The 21,153-nt window shown below is 34.5% G+C and overlaps 1 protein-coding gene across 1 annotated transcript in view; it reads right to left on the bottom strand.

The window, feature by feature from the left end:
- Window positions 1-21,153, bottom strand: part of LOC117094169 (receptor tyrosine-protein kinase erbB-4) — a 925,342-nt gene that overhangs the window by 107,172 nt on the left and 797,017 nt on the right. The window contains exon 6 of the mRNA XM_033229398.1: window positions 1,201-1,319. Within this exon, the coding sequence (XP_033085289.1) occupies window positions 1,201-1,319 (119 nt within the window). The remainder of the gene's footprint in view (window positions 1-1,200; window positions 1,320-21,153) is intronic.

Below are 21,153 nucleotides of genomic sequence, written 5' to 3'. Positions count from 1 at the left end.
GAATTGTTAATGAACCACCTGCAGTGTTCAATGTCTTCAGAATCAAGCTTCCATCCTATGTCTGATGAAAGATAGAGGAGGGTTCTCAGTTCAAGACCTGCTGAGTATCTTCTTTAAATTTGTAACATTTTTATTTCCTTTTCTTCTTCCTCCCTATCCACTTCTGCAATACATATTTTTGTTTCACTATAGGATGAGTGTAGAAGATTATATTACTTATGATATTAAGAAAATTAAGAAATTACTGTCTACATCATAAGAGCTTTAATATATAGTTTGCTCATTGCTGGAATTAAGTGTCTTTCTTTCTTTTTTTTTTTTTTTTTTTTTTTTGAGACAGAGTCTGGCTCTGTCGCTCAGGCTGTAGTGCAGTGGCCGGGTCTCAGCTCACTGCAAGCTCCGCCTCCCGGGTTCCCACCATTCTCTTGCCTCAGCCTCTCGAGTAGCTGGGACTACAGGCGCCCGCCACCTTGCCTGGCTAGTTTTTTGTATTTTTTTTAAAAAAAAGCTCAATTCTACTACATATGTTTGTTTGCTGGATATTTGAGAGAAAAAAATTTCTGTGTTCATTTTCAACTATATAAACATTTGTGTGTTTTTATGATTTTTAGCTTTAAAATTAAGCTGGTGTTCTGGGTATATGAAATTGAGTTAAATACAACTCAGAATTGCTGAAATGTATGTCAAAGACAAAGAGTACTGTGTCAGGAATATTATATCAAAATATAATTAAAAACTGTCCCTAACAAACTATTTGTAAATCTTAAACTTTTAAAATAATATTACCTTTAAAAATATAAACTAGAAAATACTGAAACTCATAAATATATCTTCTGTAATCTTGAAATTTATATTCAAGAAATAAAATGCAATTGCTCCCACTCACAGAACTCAATGATGCAACCACATAAACAGGTAATCACTGCATTACTGGGAAAGGATGCTATTAGATTATAGAAAGATATCTCAATATGTTTTCCAATGAATCTCGTTTGTAATATAAATTATATCAGAAAGATACAATTCATTTAGCAGAAGAGAACAATTCTAGTTAATCAAGAGCCAACCTAGTGAGGGAATGACTTCGAGGAGGGCAGAGCATTTTTCTTAATCCTAAAGTGGCTAAAGTTGATCTTACTGTAATAAAACAAAGATTCAAAAGGAAATCAGGATAATAAAAGAGAAAAACTGAAGACATACAAAGCAGTCTGTGTCCTTAGGTCCTGAGCAGCCTCCAGCACATTCTCGATGGCAGCAGTCACTGACGTAAGGCCCGTAGCATCTGCCGTCACATTGTTCTGCACACACCGTCCTTGTCACTGCAGAAGACAAGAGATAGGACCATGATCAAAGTCTGCCACCAAGAGAAACTCATAAGCTGAGTTCTGGAGTGATAATTTCTCACCCTATCTTTGACTCAGTTCAACAAACATTTAATGAATGAGGTTTGCAACTAGATCAAAATTGTTATACAAAAATCTCCAAAATTAATATATAATTATTTCATTTTTATATTCTTTCTTGTTTCAGCAAATAATTACAATGCTTTATGATGATTATACCATTTAACAAGAAAGAATCCAATTTGAAGCCAGGCACAGTGGAGTGTGCCTGTAATCCCAACTACTTGACAGGCTGAGCAGGAAGATTGCTTGAGGCCAGTAGTTCAAGGATGCAGTGGGCTATGACTGCACTGTGAATAGTCACTGCACTCCAGGTTGGGCAGCACAGTAGGTCTCTGTCTCTAAAATTAAAAATAAAGGAACATTGATATAACTAAATGAGACATTTGGCAGGCTAGGAAAGGTGAAGTCAATTCATACAATGTGTATAGTAAGGTCCTAACAGAAGGTGGCCCCAGAAATGGGTCTAAGACTTTTAGTAGTCAATGCAGAAAGGGATACATAAATGTTTAGTTAATTCACATAATATTTTACATGAGGAAAGAAAGGAGAAGGAAGGAAGGAAGGAAGGAAGGAAGGAAGGAAGGAAGGAAGGAAGGAAGGGAAGGGAAGGGAAAGGAGGAAGGAAAGAAAGAAGGAAGGAAAGCCATTCATAGTAAACACAACAAAAAGTATCATTGATCTTTCTTATAACATACTTCAATCCAAGCTGACAGCATCATATCAAGGTATACTTTACTAAAAGCAATGCTAAAGGTTATCCATCAACATTATAGTAATAAGAGACACAATTCTGCTTATCTCACTTATTGCAAAAATATTTTTAGAGTGAATTTAAGGTGTGAATTTTACAGGATATGTATAGTATATCACTTCATGGTTTCTGTATTTCCACTTCAGCCTTGTTTCTTCCTACATTTTTAAACAGCTCTTCTAAGCTTTCTTTGTTGCTACCTTATCAAGACTCTGCCTCATAAACATTAGCATTCCCCAGACTTGTTCTTGACAATTTTGGGGGCCTATGGGCTCATTCCTGTATAAAAGTCATTCATCTTCTACTTAGCATACTATCTATCAGTAACTGACTTTCAGATCTAGAATTGAGTTCTCTATGGAGCTACAGCATCCATTTCCAGCCGTCTGGAGAAGTCCCCATTTTGAGAGCAAGGTGTACAAAACAGAACATAACTCTTCTTCCCACACCCACTACTGAGTATACTTCTCTTTTACATCCCTTATCTTAATTAATGGAAGCACCATATATCCAGTAGCTCGCTAGCAATTTGCAAAGCATTTTCTGTCTCCTATCCTCTTATCATCACTTCTCATACCTAATAAAATTGCCAAGTGTTAGGAATTGTTTTCTAAATATTCCTCAGTATTTTCCCTCCTCTCTATTCCAATGTTATTCAAAAGCCTATCTCAAATGATTACATAGTGTTCTAAAAGTTTTCTCAGATCCCATCTTTTCCTTCCAGTTAATCCTCCACAATGCTCTAAAAGTAATGGCTTGAACCTGTAAGTCAATACCTATAAATCAGTGTTAATTCACAGTGTGAAACTTATGACCATCCCTGTACTAAAGGATTAAACCTTAAGCAAGGGACAAAAGCCCTCCTTAAGTTGACCATATCTCTGCCCTTCCAGGAATCACATTACTCTGTTTCTCACGCACAGCCAGATAGAAATACCACTTGCAATTCAGTTGTGATTCTCATTGCTTCTTCACAAGGCGTTTCTCCATGTTAAAACCCTTTCCTAGCCTCTCAGCCTAGGAAATACTTGCTCTGAAACCTTTCCAGACACAGCTCCAAGCTGAGTTATTTTCTCACTCTTGCTTCTGAACAAGCAAGAAGATAAAGTCAGTGCATCAGTCTATGTAGTCTGAAGATCTAGGCTCAAATCCAAAATATATCCATGTGATATGGGCAAGTTATTTAACCATTCTGTATTTTACTTCACCGTTTTAAAAGACGGAGTTAGTACCCATCTAATAGGATTGAAGATAAATACACAGGTATAAAGTGCTTTACATGGTCCCTATAAACAGTGTTCATCAACCTAGATATTTTTACTGCACTTATACATTGTATTTTTTTTCATATTTGCTTCTACCTTACCCCTACTAACCTATGGGTTTATTGAAGTTTATTGTCTTACTTAACTTTTAATCTTCAGTGATTAAACCCAGGGTTGGTACTTAATACACAGTATAAGTAAATATCCCCTTCAAGTAAATAGGTAAATCATATATTGGCAACTCAATGGCAGTATCTCCTGGGGGCTTAATATATTTATCAGAGAGATAAAAAGGTGTATAGAGTTAAAGAGATAGGTCACTAAGAAATATAAAGAGACAAATACTAAAATACTAAGATTTAAATGCTCCTTAAATTTCTGCTGTTGATTAGTTCATGATTTCATATTTTTAGTTGGATCCTTTTCCATTGAATTTGATGGTGATATTAATAAAACAATGCACACTATTGAAATATAAAGAATATTCTTCCATTTGATGTGATCTAATTATTCTCTATGTAGTATAATCAATACAAACATCAAATAGAGTTTAAACTAAAATGGCACTTGGACTCACCCTCTGTCATGTTTTTATCTTGTAAAAATAAGGTTACCTGCTATTTTTTACCATAAGCTTATAGAAGATTTGGGAAATAATCACATTTTTATATCTGGATTTGTGAAGGTATATTTTGTATTTGCAATTTTTGTTACATTAAACTTCAAAGTAAATTATTTCTTCTATTAGTATTCTGGTACAAAATTCTACATAACAAATCCTCTTGGGCTGTCCCTTGACTTTTTTTAAGTCTTTGGCCAAATCGCACCTTTGTAGTGAAGTCTGCCCCTGTTTCATACTGAATCTTTCCCAATCAACTGACTCCTCATGAACCTTCATCTTCTTTTTTCTCTTTCTCTCTTTCTTTCATCTGCCTTCCTTCCTTCCTGTATTTTGTTACAGCATCAATTACAATCTAACATACTTCACAATTTATTTATTCCATTTATTTTGTTTCTAGACGTATTACTACATTTGTAACTGGCATTTACATTGTTTTATTTATATTTGATACACACATTATACATATATATATACCCAAACAATTTATATCCTTTCATGAACGCTTCATGTCATACATTATGCTTATATTGATATTTCTACCTTTTAACCAAGTGGTATATTTGTTTAGATGTCCTAATTAGTAATTCATACAATATAAATGAAATTTTTTTTAAAGGAAACAATTTTAATTGACAGTTTTGTACAGAATAAATTCAAACACAATTCTTCTCTTTCAAATTCAATAAAGTGCTTCGATGCATCAACAGTCACTAATTAAAATAGCAGACATATGTTAAATAAATAAATAACTAGATTTGAAAAGTGTTATCACAGGACAGTTTATCAATTTGCTTCTATTTGACAGCTATTGCTCAGCTGGAAAACAATAGTATGGAGTCAACAATCTTATAAGTCACATCATATTTTAATCATAGACAGATACGTCTAAGTGTTACTTTTTATTTTTAACTCCATGGTGATTTGAAGTAACTAGACAAAATGTTTCAGTTTCTCTTTATTTATTTACTTTGGCTTTTCCTGCCAAATGAGAAAATTACTGTAGAAAATAATTAAAATAATAAGACAAGTAACCCTGAATTTAGGTTAAAATTATTTATTAAATGTTCATGTTAAAATCATTTCTCTCATTGAGTACACTATTTAAATATGAAAATATTATACAAATCTAATCCAATGTAGTACAATCTTAGATTCAATAGCAATTATTATACTGTGGAACTATTAAAATATTTTAAATTATTTAATCATTTGCGTTGAAAAAACTTTAAATTTTTGAAAATAGCTTTTTCCACATAGTATTCAAATATTTCATATTTTTTCATGACACGTTGATTTCCGACATTATATTCCCTTTCAGAAACATGCAAAAAATTCCTCTAAATTATTATCCAAATGCAGATGCATTCTACAACTTTTATTTAACATGTTAAAAGGGAATTATGGCTTTTATTTTCCAAAATCAGTCTATAATTGATTTATTTCAAAGTAAATTACATTCAACATTTAATATAGGGCTTTTCACCATCAAGATTTTTACATCCCTTAATTCCAAATGAAAATTCAGTAAGCATGAAGCATTTGGACACATAAAAGGTAGACAAAAAGAACAAAATAACAAGCTTAATCGCTAAACAGTGATGGGGTTAAAAAGTATTTCATTGTATTATTATATGAGACTTGTATCAAGAAAGAAAACATTCCCTTTGTACAATTCAAGGCTACATGCAAGACAAGTGGAAGGGCATCATAGAGTAAATTTATTTAGTAGCATTTTTTTGATTAATAAGCATTACTTAATGAGAATAAACTCATCAAATTATAGTCATATTTCATTATGATGGACACACAAAGCAAAAAATAATTCCTGAAATCAATGAGATAAGTCAGCTTCTGTAGGAACATTAACTTATAATTGCTTTGGCTTTTATTAATTCCATCCTTGGTCAAATATTTCATTACATTTTTTTCCTTGTATTTAGTATCCTTTCCATATTGCTTCACTGGATGCATGAAAATATCTGGGTACAATTTTAACTAGCATATTCATTGATGGTATGCACTAAATGTGATTAATATAAAATTTAAAACTGGGACGTTAAACTCCTTATATTCGGGTCAGTAAACTTGACATGGGGAATGTGAATTCATTCAAAACATCCATGAGAATTAGATGGGTAACATGTAAGGAATCAAACATTTCGTGGTAAGCCAATACTACTGAGGAAATATCTATCAAGTCAAAAAATATTAAAAAATTATTAAGTAGTTTAATCTTATCAGTGTCTAACTCATAAGAACTATGGCTTAATTACTTCTTTCAATATAATGATAACCAATACTGTGATTAAAGTTACTCCCATAGAACAAATTTATTTTACTTGAAGAGGCCTGGCAATTTACTAATTAAACATTTATTGTTGCTTCCTAGCAACAATAGCAAAAAAGACAAAGATATTCATAAATAATGCAAAACAGAGCACTGACATCACAGTGACAAAAGATCTCTGTTCGCCCATTAACAATAGAAATAAGGATAAATTTAGGCAAAGTCTTTGTGTCTTTTTATACTCTGACACTTCCTCCTCCTCCCCCATCGCCTTCCTCTTCCCTTATCTCCTATGTCTTCTCTCCTCCAGTGCCTTTTGATTCTCTTCATTTCCTCTAACCAGTGGTTCTGAACTGGGTTGTATATTAGCTCATCTAAGAGTCTTTCAAACTTGAATATTGGAATTCCTCTGTAAGTAAAACTTTTCATTCAGTTGGTATCAGTAGGACCCAAGACTGTTTAATAAGCCCATTTCTATTAAGCTCCCAGATAATGTCTCTGCCTGCTCATCTACAGACCCCATATTGAGTAGCAGAATACACAGCATTTGAAAAAAAAAAAAAAAAAAAAAATGCCTGAGAATCACCTAGTTCCTATTAAATCAAAATTGCTGGCAATTTTCTAGGAGCTTTGGTAGCTTTAATAAACTCCCTAGGATTCCAATATTCAGTCTAGAGTTGGAAACTTTATTCTAACCAGTCAAATGAGAGAAAAAAATTTTAAGTCATCCACACCATTTGATTGACTGACTGATTATTCCTTGTCTGAAAGTTAATCACAGTGACTTCTTGTTTTAATTTTCTATTTGTGTTGTAAAGATCTCCATCACTAATTGGAAAATCAAACAAACAAAAATTGATGTGCAAGTATATATAGGAAAATTTGGGAGGGAAATGACCTATATTTTCGATGGAAGTATTGCCTCACTGGTTCTGACGATAAACATTAAGGATAAATGAGATACCAGTAGAAGATTTCCCTTCTCTCCCAGCAGCTGTCTGAGTGACAAGTATCTTGGGGCAATCTCTAATCCATTGCTAAACACATTTTAAAGCATATTTATTTCATTTTTTAAAATTTTATTTCAATTTTTATTTAAAGACTTATACCTCTATGCTGCCTCTATTCTATTTTTGTCAAAACAACAAAATCTGTTGTCAAAATTATGTTCATAAAACATAGCATGTTCATTAACTAGATAGTATTTGAATGGAATGTTTTTATTACACTGTTTCCAGTTATATACCTGGAGGTTTAAACTAGAAGAGAGAAATACTTCGGTTACAGTAGAAGTGATATGGGTTGGATGTGAGGAAGAATTATTGACTATTAGAGGGATAAAAACAGTGTAATGTGCTTCTTAATTGTTTATTTGTCAGTATTTTAAAAGAAATCTCTTCTACATGCTTTAGACATCCACTTAATTAAAGGTAGGAGGCTTGATGAAATGTTCCCTAGAGGTACCCTCTAGCTCTAAAATTCAATATTTATTCCTATTAATGATGAAACTATGATTAAAAAACCGAACACTTTGGGTTGTGTAACATGTTTTAAGAAAGCTATCATCAACAGGATACACTTAAAGTGAAACAAATAAAGCTCACAGACCATCCAAGAGGAGGCATGACTTATAGAGCATGCTAAACTGTGGAAAAAATCAGGTTCAACGAAACCAATGCCAAACTATACACTGTTATTAATTATTCCAAAGGAGAATCATTGAACACATTTGTGTGTCCAGGGCCGAGTAGAAGCTAAAAGCCAAATAGAAAGATTTAAAGTAAAGATGTCTGGCCCATCTCCTACATTCTGATTCAGTAAGTCTGGGGAAGGTGTCAGAAAATTCATTTTTTTATTTGGAGGCTTACGTTTTTTAGAAGTAGATTTTATAAGCCAATATTTCCAAACTTCTGCTCTAAAACACTCTCTTATTTCTAATGAAATGTTCCCATAGATGGAAAGGTAGAGTTAGAGCTGGGTTGGTCTTCAACTAGAATGCCCTTTCCTATCTCATATTAAATCACAGAAGAAATAAGTCAAAAATTGTTGCTTCACAGAGTAAGGCCTCATCATAAGCCTAGATCCTAATTTTCACAGGAAAATAATTTTGCACTTTAAGCATTTTTCAATTCTTTTAACCAGCTACAATGTATGATCTAACATATTTAAAAAGGCTCTCAGAGATCTTTTTTGAAAAAAAAAAAAAAAAGACCTAGCAAAATAGAAGTATCAGAAAGTATCTGGGCTTCTAAATGACCACAATCATACACATTTTCACAACACAAAATAAAATATAACTAATTCTCTTTTATTCCTAATTCCTAATTGGTATGGTGATAGCTACTCTAAATGAACCGACCAGGCCATACCATGAAGTATATACTCCACAGGTAAAATAACGGTTTAATCCAAAATGCAATAACCTCTGTAGTTCCCCTGGAAAACATAGCAAATATCTGTGCGGTCCCTCCTGAAATTGACATGCAGAGTCAGTTAATAAAAGTAGGGCCAGGCCAGGCACAGTGGCGCATGCCTGTAATCCCAGAGCTTTGGAATGCTGAGGCAGGTGGATCACCAGGTCAGGAGTGACCAGCCCGACCAACATCATGAAACTCCATCTCTACTAAAAAAGGAACCCCGTCTCTACTAAAAAATACAAAAAAAATACCCGGACGTGGTGACGTGCCTGTAATCCCAGCTACTCAGGAGGCTGAGGCAGGAGAATCGCTTGAACCCGGGAGGCGGAGGTTGCAGTAAACCGAGATCACGTCATTGCACTCCAGCCTGCGTGACTGAGTGAGACTCCGTATCAAAAAACAAAAAACAAACACATAAAAAGAGTAGGCCCATATTTTTGCAGCTACTAATCAGGTTTGACCTGATGAATCCCTGGTGACCCATGGACTATGACATGATAATATCGCTAGTAGTGTCAAAGAGGTAAGAGATTCTGTCTAATCCATTCTTTATCACCACCTGCTTTATTCGTTTATTTAATGAAGTTTTATTAAACCTGTTTTATAAAGACATGATCAATGATTCATTGAGGGACCTTAAAGCTGATTTTAAACCACACACTTGGTCACCAGGGAAATTCTCCCTTCTTAATAGGCTATTAGCATCTCCACAGTTTGTCAGTCAAGATTCAAAAAACAATACTGCCTTGTTACATTAACTATAAAAATATTCTTGAGAGAGAGTATGAATTATTTTGCATATTCCTCACAGGCCTGTAGATACTGATTTCAAGGCAATGAAGGAAGAGTATGAATCTGCATAGAACGCCATAGTTTTTTTTTTTTTTTTTTTTTTTTTTTTTTTTTTTTTTTTTTTTTTTTTTTTTTTTGAGACGGAGTCTTGCTCTGCCACCCAGGCTGGAGTGCAGTGGCCGGATCTCAGCTCACTGCAAGCTCCGCCTCCCGGGTTTACGCCATTCTCTGCCTCAGCCTCCCGAGTAGCTGGGACTACAGGCGCCCGCCTCGTCGCCCTAGTTTTGGTATTTTTTTTTTTTAAGTAGAGACAGGTTTCACCGTATTAGCCGGATGGTCTCGATTCCTGACCTCGTGATCCGCCCGTCTCGGCCTCCAAAGTGCTGGGATTACAGGCTTGAGCCACCGCGCCCGGCCAAGAACGCCATAGTATTTTTTAAGAATATTTTTCAAGTCTTTGCTATTGTGAATAGTGCCGATAAACATACGTGTGCATGTGTCTTTGTAGTAGAGTAATTTATAATCCTTTGGGTATATACCCAGTAGTGGGATGGCTGGGTCATATGGTACATCTAGTTCTAGATCCTTGAGGAATCGCCATACTGTTTTCCATAATGGTTGAACTAGTTTACAATCCCACCAACAGTGTAAAAGTGTTCCTATTTCTCCACATCCTCTCCAACATCTATTGTTTCCTGACTTCTAATGATTGCCATTCTAACTGGTGTGAGATGGTATCTCATTGTGGCCAAATGTCCATCTGTGACAGACTGGATTAAGAAAATGTGGCACATATACACCATGGAATACTATGCAGCCATCAAAAAGGATGAGTTTGCGTCCTTTGTAGGGACATGGATGCAGCTGGAAACCATCATTCTTAGCAAACTATCACAAGAAGAGAAAACCAAACACCGCATGTTCTCACTCATAGGTGGGAACTGAACAATGAGATCACTGGACTCGGGAAGGGGAACATCACACACTGGGGCCTATCATGGGGAGGGGGGAGGAGGGAGGGATTGCATTGGGGAGTTATACATGATATAAACGTTATGCACATGTACCCTAGAACTTAAAGTATAATAAACATAAAAAAAAAAAATAAAATTAAAAAAAAATAAAAAAAAAAAAACAATCAAAAAAAAAAAAAAAAAAAAAAAGAATATTTTTCAAAATTAGAACTGAGGTCTGCACCTTACAATCTGCCAATAAATGATAGGTTGCAGATAAAGTAGTAAAAAAAAATTGTAATAATTATATCATAGATCTTTCACAAACCAAGAAATATGGAAAAGTTGGTATTCAAATTTTTAAAATCACTGTGCATTATAACAGATATCACCACATCTAACCTGATAGAAAAACAAACAAAAACAATGACAACAAAAATTACTTTCTTTCTTTTGCTTATTCTAATTCCCTATCCAAAATGCTAGTAGAGGAAAATAAATATAATCTCTCTCTCACTCAATATACATCTGAATGAGTTTCTTTCTCTCAGTGGTAAAAAAAAAGAATGCCAATTTTGCAATGAAAATACCCACAGAAGGGCCAGGAGCAGTGGCTAACACCTACACACCCAGCATTTGGGAGGCAGAGGCAGGTGGATCACTTGAGGCTAGGAGTTCAAGACCAGCCTGGCCAACATGGAGAAACCCTGTCTCTACTAAAAATACAAAAATTAGCCAGGCAGAGGCAGCGGAATCTCTTGAACCCAGGAGGCTGAGGTTGCAGTGAGCCGAGATCATGCCACTGCCATCCAGCCTGGGCCATGCAGCAGAAAATATTTAAAAATTGTGAAAAAAATAATAAATATTTAAAAATTTTGTCTCAAAAATGTTTTTAAAAATTGAAAGTACTCAAAGAATGTTAAGATTTAAAAAAAGCATCATATTAGGTAAACAATGAACAAATATCTGTTGAACCAATAAATACTATCTAGTCCAAATTTCTCATTTTATTGATGAGAAAATTAAAACAGAAATAAACTTACTTGTTTATGAGCAAATCTAAAGTAATGTTCAGACATCTCTAAGAAATATCACTACTTCTTCAGAGTATTCCAAGAAGTTTCTAGTTTTGATGAGGGTGAAGAATTGGGCAAACTATTAGTGGGTGTATAAATTGATACATGATTTTTTGAAGACTAATTTGTCTCTATCAAATTTGTATGTAAATTCACATGTGACCAAGTAGTTCTATTTCTAGAAATCTGACTTACAGAAGAATGTGCATCTGTGGACAAATATGTATATAAAAATGTTCATTAGTTGTAACCGAGAATAATACAATGTAACCAAAATGTTCACTAATAAGGAATAGCTTAAGTAAATTATTGTACAACCATAGCTTGGGAAATAGCTGTAGCATTAAATCAATAAATAAATATAAATGAAAAGCTGGGCGCGGTGGCTCACGCCTGTAATCCCAGCACTTTGGGAGGCCGAGGCAGGCGGATCACAAGGTCAGGAGATGGAGACCATCCTGGCTAACACGGTGAAACTCCGTCTCTACTGAAAATACAAAAAATATTAGCTGGGCATGGTGGCAGGCGCCTGTAGTCCCAACTACTCGGGAGGCTGAGGCAGGAGAATGGTGTGAACCTGGGAGGCGGAGCTTGCAGTGAGCTGAGATCGCGCCACTGCACTCCAGCCTGGGTAACAGAGCAAGATTCCGTCTCAAAAAAAAAAAAAAAAAAGAAAAGAAAAGAAAAAGAAAAAAAGAATGACATTGGTCTCTATGTACTGAAATGAAAGGATTTTAAAAATATAATGTGCAGCAAAACAAAAGTAAGTGATAGAAGAATTAGAAGAATAGATATGGCATACCCATTTTTGTAAAACACACAAAATCCCACAATTTTTATGTGCTTATGTGTATATGTAAATATAAATACACACATATATACCAAATATTACCATAAAGCAATCACTTTATAAAAAATGTAGGTTGAAGGAAGCATATTTACTGATGGGAAGGCATTATTATTTGTAGCTTTATGAACTGAATATCACATGAATTAAAACAAAAACCTATACTAAAATAACCTGTCCATTTGGCAGAGCAAGTTCATTATCCCAGTGTTACAAATGAAGAAGTTAACATTTAAAAACTAGTTTATCCCAGGTCAAATGATAAGTTATTATCAAAGTGGAGTTTAAAATTAGTTTTCTGACTCTTATATATCTTCATTTATATGTTTTCATTAAGTTAAGAGTCACAAATAGTAAGTGTCTAAATGTAAAAATCAAAAGGACGTTCCCCTTCCCGAGTCCAAGTGATCTCATTGTTCAGTTCCCACCTATGAGTGAGAACATGCGGTGTTTGGTTTTCTGTTCTTGTGATAGTTGGCTAAGAATGATGGTTTCCAGCTGCATCCATGTCCCTACAAAGGACACAAACTCATCCTTTTTGATGGCTGCATAGTATTCCATGGTGTATATGTGCCACATTTTCTTAATCCAGTCTGTCACAGATGGACATTTGGGTTGATTCCAAGTCTTTGCTATTGTGAATAGTGCCGCAATAAACATACGTGTGCATGTGTCTTTATAGCAGCATGATTTATAATCCTTTGGGTATATACCCAGTAGTGGAATGGCTGGGTAATATGGTACATCTAATTCTAGATCCTTGAGGAATCGCCATACTGTTTTCCATAATGGTTGAACTAGTTTACAATCCCACCAACAGTGTAAAAGTGTTCCTATTTCTCCACAACCTCTCCAGCACCTGTTGTTTCCTGACTTTTTAATGATTGCCATTCTAACTGGTGTGAGATGGTATCTCACACACCGGGGTCTATCATGGGGAGGGGGGCGGGGGGAGGGATTGCATTGGGAGTTATACCTGATATAAATGACGAATTGATGGGTGCTGACAAGTTGATGGGTGCAGCACACCAACATGGCACAAGTATACATATGTAACAAACCTGCACATTATGCACATGTACCCTAGAACTTATAATAATAATAAAAAAAAAGAGGTCAAAAAAAATCAAAAGGACGAAAAGGGGAGAGGAAGATAGTTTCAGTAACTGTTTTAAATGCAACACCAAATAGCTAAAGTGATCAAACACGTGTCTATATTACGTCTCTGAAAAATAGCTTGGCTGAGGCTATTTTAACTAACATGATTATGAGTGATGATAATGAAAACTAAGATATTACTCAAATACTCTTTAAATCTCAGACCCAGAGAGGGCCAACACTCAAGTCTATACCTCAGAAAAAGAGACTTTTAGAGGAAACCACTTAAAAGGGTTATATCACAAGCATGTTTTGAGTATATACAGAAGGATATGTTTAGTTTTTCTCCTCGTAGAACACATTTGGGATTATCTTCTTAAAAAAGACAATCAGGGCCGGGCGCGGTGGCTCACGCCTGTAATCCCAGCACTTTGGGAGACTGAGGCGGGTGGATCACGAGGTCAGGAGTTTGAGACCATCCTGGCTAACACGGTGAAACCACGTCTCTACTAAAAATACAAAAAATTAGCTGGGCGAGGTGGCGGGTGCCTGTAGTCCCAGCCACTCAGGAGGCTGAGGCAGGAGAACGGTGTGAACCCGGGAGGCGGAGCTTGCAGTGAGCCGAGGTCACACCACTGCACTCCAGCCTGGGCGACAGAGTGAGACTCCGTCTCAGAAAGAAAAAAAAGAAAAAAAAAAAAAAGACAATCAAGCCAAGCAGAGTGGCTCACGTCTGTAATTCCAGCACTTTGGGAGGCTGAGGCAGGGGGATCTCTTGAGCTCAGGCATTCGAGACTAGCCTAGGCAACATAATGAGACCTTGTCCCTACCAAAAAGTAAAAAGAAAAACAAAATAGCCAGGCACTGTGGAGTGCATCTGTAGTCCTAGCTGCTTAGGGGGCTGAGGCAGGAGGATCACTTGAGCCCAGGAGTTCAAGGCTACAGTGAGCTATGATTGTGCTTCTGTGCTCCAGCCTGGGCAACACAGCAAGACTCTGTCTCAAAAAAAGAAGAATAAAAAAAAAGATAATCATGTCCTCCTATGAGTCAAATAATGTACTTTTGTAGCATTTTTCAAACTTTTATTAAAAAATAAATCACGATTTACATACAAATAACATTGTATTATGGCTTAGTACACACATACTTGATGAAATGTTTTGAGGAATAATATTGAGTCTAATTAATGCAAGAGCATTTTGATACTGCCTTTTCTATTTGATTGTAATCTGGTCAATTTCATTCCAATCTATCCTATTTCAACAAAAATGTATTGTTGGGCAGAGTGCACTGAAGTGATTTTATAATCTACTAACAAGTTGCAACCAGCCATATGAAAGCATTGCCTTATTGCATGAACAAAGGTCAAATTAAGAAATTAGAGAAACCAATCTCTGTGCTTTTCTTATACATGTGCAGCAAATTAGCCTTCTAATGAATTCAGGAATTTAGAGTCACTGGTGATAACATTTCTTTTTTCTGAAGTTTTAGGATCCCAGAGGACATGGAAAATCACTGCACAATACAGCCTGCCATAATGCCTTGTCTTCAGAATTGTGCCGTTGAGACTGACCATTCTCAGAGGTTTGTGCTTTTTATTCCCACCATCATTACTGGAAATTTGGGATCGTTCAGTCTGAATTTCTCCTACATGGCAGTATATTAAAATGTGGGCCAATACAAAACAACTTTTTGGATCCTCTCCAAGCAATACATTTATAGAAAATAATATAATCTATAGATATTAAAGCTTTTATGCATGATTAATATATTGATAAAAAATTATAATCCCTCTGATCAGGACAAAAGTTCAGAAATCCTCAAAATTTACCAAAAAAAAAGTCATGTCACAATAAAAAGGATATTACTTATTATATTTGTTGTTACTTCCTTTCTTAAAATTCTGAAATTACATATGCAGTACCTATTTTCAGAGAAATATAAGTAACTACAGATATATAGAATTAAAGACAATTCATTTGTTCTCTTACAACAGCAATAACAACCAATGTCAACTTTTGAGTCTCTATGAATGCTTGACATCCCTATTATGATTCCACACTAGCATGAGAGTTAAGAAAACACAAAACACACCATCAAAAGTAACTCAAAATAATGCAGATCTTTATAATTTTCAAATCCAGGAAGGGGACACAATCTCCCTTCCTGCCTCCAAAAAAATTATCCCATCAATCTATATTTCTCTACATGCAGAAATCTCTTATTCTCCTCCTTCAGAACTTTCTCTCACCCCACTTCCTCTTGTCTCTCCTACCTTGTTTCCAGTGTATATACCGAAATGATTCATGAGGTTGAAATGAGATAATTCATGTGAAGCTGTTAGTACAAACTTGGCACAATGGATAACTATAGGAAGTTTTCTGGAGATGACTTTACATAATTATTGACTTTACATAATACCTAATTTTGACTTTACATAATAGCTGTGCTAGATTAGACACATTGCTTAACCTCTCTGTGTTTTAGTTCTTCATCTGTAAAATAAAAATAACAAATGTACTTACCTCATGAAGCTGTTACAAAGATTTTATATATTACGGGAAATTATTAATTTGGAATAGTGCCTAATATACAGTGAACATTATATAAATATTGGCTCTTGATGTTAAGTAATTGATGAATGGTAGTTATTATCTTGCTTTATAGCTTGTTATTTTTAACTAAATATTATATCATTAATTGTCTTTTGTAGAAGCATAAATATGCTTCTGCTGTATTATTTTTCAAAGCTCTATATTATACTATTGTATGAATATACCCTAACTGAATCCTCTTTCTAAGCTATTTGCTCTGTTTGTATTTTTTACTATTATAAATCCTGCTGTAATATACACTATTTAACATTTGTTTTGTGCATATGATAATCTGAGTGTTAAAATAATACATTTCATGGTTCAAGAAAATGCATATTTTAAATTCTTTGACACAAATGACCAATTAGTCTACATGGTGATTTTTACCTCTTTATAATCCACCAAGAATAACTGATACTGTTCCAAGTTCCATACTTTCATTCTTACTAGGAGTTATCTGAATATGTTTTTAATTTATAAAATTGTATGTCATTGATTATAAGTAATGTCAAGCATTTTTTGCAGATTTCTTGTGTAAATGTTTCATTCTTTTTAATTAAAATTATTTTAAAAATACAGACTAAACTATAATGCAGTTAAAATAATCTTTTTCCTTTTTGTTCTCTTTTTTTTGACAGAGTCTCACTCTCTTGCCCAGGCTGGAGTGAAGTGGCATGATCTCGGCTTACTACAACCTCCCCATCCCAGCTTCAAAGGATTCTCCTGCCTCAGCCTCCTGAGTAGCTGGGATTACAGGCGCCTGCCACCACGTCCAGCTAATTTTTTGTACTTTTAGTAGAGATGCAGTTTTACCATGTTGGCCAGGCTGGTCTTGAACTCCTGAACTCAGGTGATCTGCCTGCCTCGGCCTCCCAGAGTGCTGTGATTACAGGCATGAGCCACTGTGCCCAGCACCCCCCCTCCTTTTTTTTTTTTTTTTTTGAGATGGAGTTTCCTCTGTCACCCAGGCTGGAGTGCAGTGATGTGATCTTGGCTCACCGCAACCTCTGCTTCCTGGGTTCAAGCGATTCTCATGCCTCAGTCTCCCGAGTAGCTGGGATCACAGGTGTCACCACCATGCCCGGCAATTTTTTGCATTTTTAGTACAGATAGGGTTTCACCATGTTGGCCAGGCTGGTCTCAAACTCCTGACCTCAAGTGATCTGCCTGCCTCGGCCTCCTAAAGTGCTGGGTTTACAGGCATGAGCCATCATGACTGGCCAGAAAATGATCTTTTTGTTACGTTTTATTTTGTATTTGTTATGTCATGTTTAAAAAGAGAGTCATCATCCTGTAATTTTTACCTCTATTTTTTTCTAGTACTTCCAGTTATATCACGTGTTCTTAAATTTTTAATCTATAATTCATCAATCTGTATAGGTCTATCTACTTATAGACTATCTATATAGTCTATCTTATGCTCTTTAAACTTTTAATGTACAACCCATCTTATGTCTTTTGTTTTATTGTAGGGCTCTAACATTACCTGATTCCATAAGTGAACCATTTATTCATACTCTCTTTGTTAAATAATCTATGCTTTTGTCATTTTTAAAAAATGTTACCTTTGTAAAAACTAAATTACTATAGACATTTGCCTCCAAATGTCTAACTTTGTTAGATTGCATTTAAGCAATACCATTCTGAACCAGTTATATACTGTTTAAATAAATATTACTTTTTAACATTTTAATACTTGATAGGAAAAATCATTCCACAGGGTTATCCTTTTCAAACATCTGGCCATTTATTTATTTATTTATTTAGATACAGAGTCTTGCTCTGTTGCCAGTCTGGAGTGCAGTGGTGCAATCTTGGCTCACCGCAACCCCTGCCTCCCCGGTTCAACCGATTCTCCTGCCTCAACCTCCCAAGTAGCTGGGACTACAGGCACATGCCACCATGCCCAGCTAATTTTTGTATTTTTGGTAGAGATGGGGTTTCACCATTCTGACCAGGATGGTCTCAATCTCTTGACCTCATGATCTGCCCACCTCGGCCTCCCAAAGTGTTGGGATTACAGACTTGAGCCACTGCGCCCGGCCTCATCTGGCTATTTTATTAAATATATTTTTAAGAGATTCTTTAGAAAAAAAGCATTGATAATTGAATAAGATAGTTAAAAATATAGATTAATTTTAGAAGAACTGACATTTGCAAAGCATGGGCATTTCTATCTTAGAATGCAGTAGTTCTCTATTCATTTAATTTTGTGGTTACATCTTGGTGAAATATTGTAGCTTGGTTTTTCTTTTAAATTATCAGCAACTAGTTGTTAACATCAGAATCTGTCTTTTTTTTCTGTTCCCTCATTCTCTCTATTTTCTAGTCAATGAAATTACATACATCTTAGATACATATAACAATCTTATTAAAGAGGAAAATAATCACCCTGTGTGACAGTTACTCAAGAAATACTGAAATCAGAACAAAACTTGTAGGTATTCCTGTGGTCATAATGCTCTATCAGCTCCATTATAACACAATTCATGGGCAAAAATATTTTAGACAGACCAAAAATAACTGTCTTCAGTGAGACAGTAATATGTACAAATTATTTTTTAAAAATATTTTTGTATGTTTTTATAACTCATCATAAATTAATAGAGTGAATATTTCTTTGAAAAGTGCCCATAGTAATGAAGAGATGCAGCCATAATAATATTATAAATTGTTGAGTAATATATAAAATTTATATTGGCTTCAGAAATGGAATATTGACATGTCTGATATTTAGTGAATTCACATTTATTCTAATATAATGGGCAAAAATGTGACTTGGTACAAGAGAAGTTGACCTGTATCCAGTTGCCCCTTCTTATCCTCTTTCATCCCTATACTGTTTACTTATTTATTTAACCAAATTGATTCATTTGAAAAAGAATATAACACATTTCAGATAATCTTAAGGCAGAACTTTAAAGAGAATATCTTTCTTCATACTTGCTAAATTCTCAAACCATGAGAGTCGTATGTAAGTGCTTGCTTTTCCTAGAGTAATATCTCACACTTCTTTCCATTTCTGTAGCCAAAATAGTATGGCTGTCCTATTTATCAGAAGCATGTCACATGTAGGTAATTTTGAAATTTTCTCTTTGATAGTCAAATATAATTACTCTAATGACAGTCAGCTCTTTTGCTGTGAAGATACAAATAATTCAGAATAAGTTGTCATCACTACCAAAATAACAAAATTATTTTACTGGTAGAACTTTCAGATATATCTAACTGTTCTTCTAAATGTTCTATTAATAATCCTTCAAATGTGGAGTATTCACTTTCTGATCTCTCTGCTTAGAATAGCTATCTGCACAACACCCCAAGGTTTGCATTCTCCCAATCTATCTATATCTGTATCTATATAATCTATAACTATATATGTAGTAATATACACACACACACTAGATGATTGATAGATAGATAGATAGATAGATAGACACATAGATAGATAGATAGATAGATAGATAGATAGATAGATAGAAGATAAGGGAACTTTTTGAAACTTAGCTTCTTAAATTGAGTTAGAGGTAGGACCAAATCTCTAGTTACCTAATGTCCCAGTTTAATATTCTTTTTGATCATTTCCAAAATTCCTCACCTTTGTCTTATATCTAACCCACAGTATGCACACAGAACAGGAACAATTTTATATATACCTTTATACCCCTGAAGCTCTTGGCTTGGCATTATCTCCTGAATCCCATTAAACCGTAATATACAGAGTATTTTAAATATATACATTCCTGTAGTTAAAATGAAACAACTTGTTCTTTTAAATATTTGAGAAAAGTCATTACATTACAACAAATATTATCAACTTATGTCAAAATGAAGAGCACATCAGGGAAGATTTTTCTCATTTTCTACCAGTAAATTATTGGGGCACTTTTTGAAATGTTCAGTGTAATCAAGTAATTAGCTTATTGTAATGTTTACTTTAATTTCACAATATCTCCAGAAACTATAAGCCCAAAAAAGGAAAAATGGGAATAACTGAAATCAATAAGAAGGCTTATGGATGTGCAAAGTTATTAGTAAAATACAAGGGTTTTAATTAAAGATGTTGGCGTTTACAAAGACTCGCTGTTATCCTGATTGATGGTGCCTGCTGGCTCAGCTCTTTCCCTGTTTCCCATTAGCTCCCACTTACTTTTCTCTGCTCTAATTGGATATTTACCACATCGGCACCTTTTTTTCAAACAACAATTGTTCCACAAAGAATGTAAATACAATTACACTTTAGACAAATTATATGTGTATGCATGTGTGTGAGTATAATTAGTTTATTATCTTCATAATTTGTCATTTTGGTTTCACAATCTACAGGAAATTCTTGAAAATTTCATGGAGAAAGATACAATTTAATTTTCAACTGCAACATTTCTGGCTGAAATTTTGAGGAACAAAAATACATAATCATTTTGTTAGATTGTATTATTCTATTTCAAAGGAGTTCCAGATATACTTTGGAATACATAAAAGGAGATGTATATATTTCTAACATTTTTCTTAAGAATAAATAAAATGCATAGGCCACGCTAAGGTTTTGGTTTGTTTTTCACCTTTACTATTAAACTGAAACTTTTAATAGATTACAAATGTTAAAATCAAATTCCTTCATGCCCAAGCATAATAAATTACCGAGGAAAATGCTAAATAAGTTCTAAATTTTCCTAGCCTATTCTATAATGTCTGTATGGAAATAATAAATAACATAAAATGTTGTTTGGAACAAGGTTTTCTTTTGCCAGTATAGTACTACCCATAGTAACAATTATCTACAACAACAACAAAATACAGTGCTTATCTTTATTTTACTATTATTCTATTTTTAATTAAAAGAAAAGATTTTGAGATAACCTGGCAGTTTCTATTACTTATGACAGTCTAGGAAGACTGTCATAAGTAAGTAAGAAGTAAGAGGTAAATCCCATCAAAAGGACTTTTCTTTTGGCTAAAGTAATGCATTAGTCAGTTTAATGGCATTTAAATGGAGAGAAGTGTGTCTGTTCACTCCAGTGGTTAAAGTATGTATTTCTTCATTA

This window comes from Trachypithecus francoisi, unplaced genomic scaffold, assembly GCF_009764315.1.
Source record: "Trachypithecus francoisi isolate TF-2019V2 unplaced genomic scaffold, Tfra_2.0 Lachesis_group13, whole genome shotgun sequence".
Classification (NCBI taxonomy): Eukaryota; Metazoa; Chordata; class Mammalia; order Primates; family Cercopithecidae; genus Trachypithecus; species Trachypithecus francoisi.
This window is presented reverse-complemented; position numbering and strand designations above follow the sequence as displayed.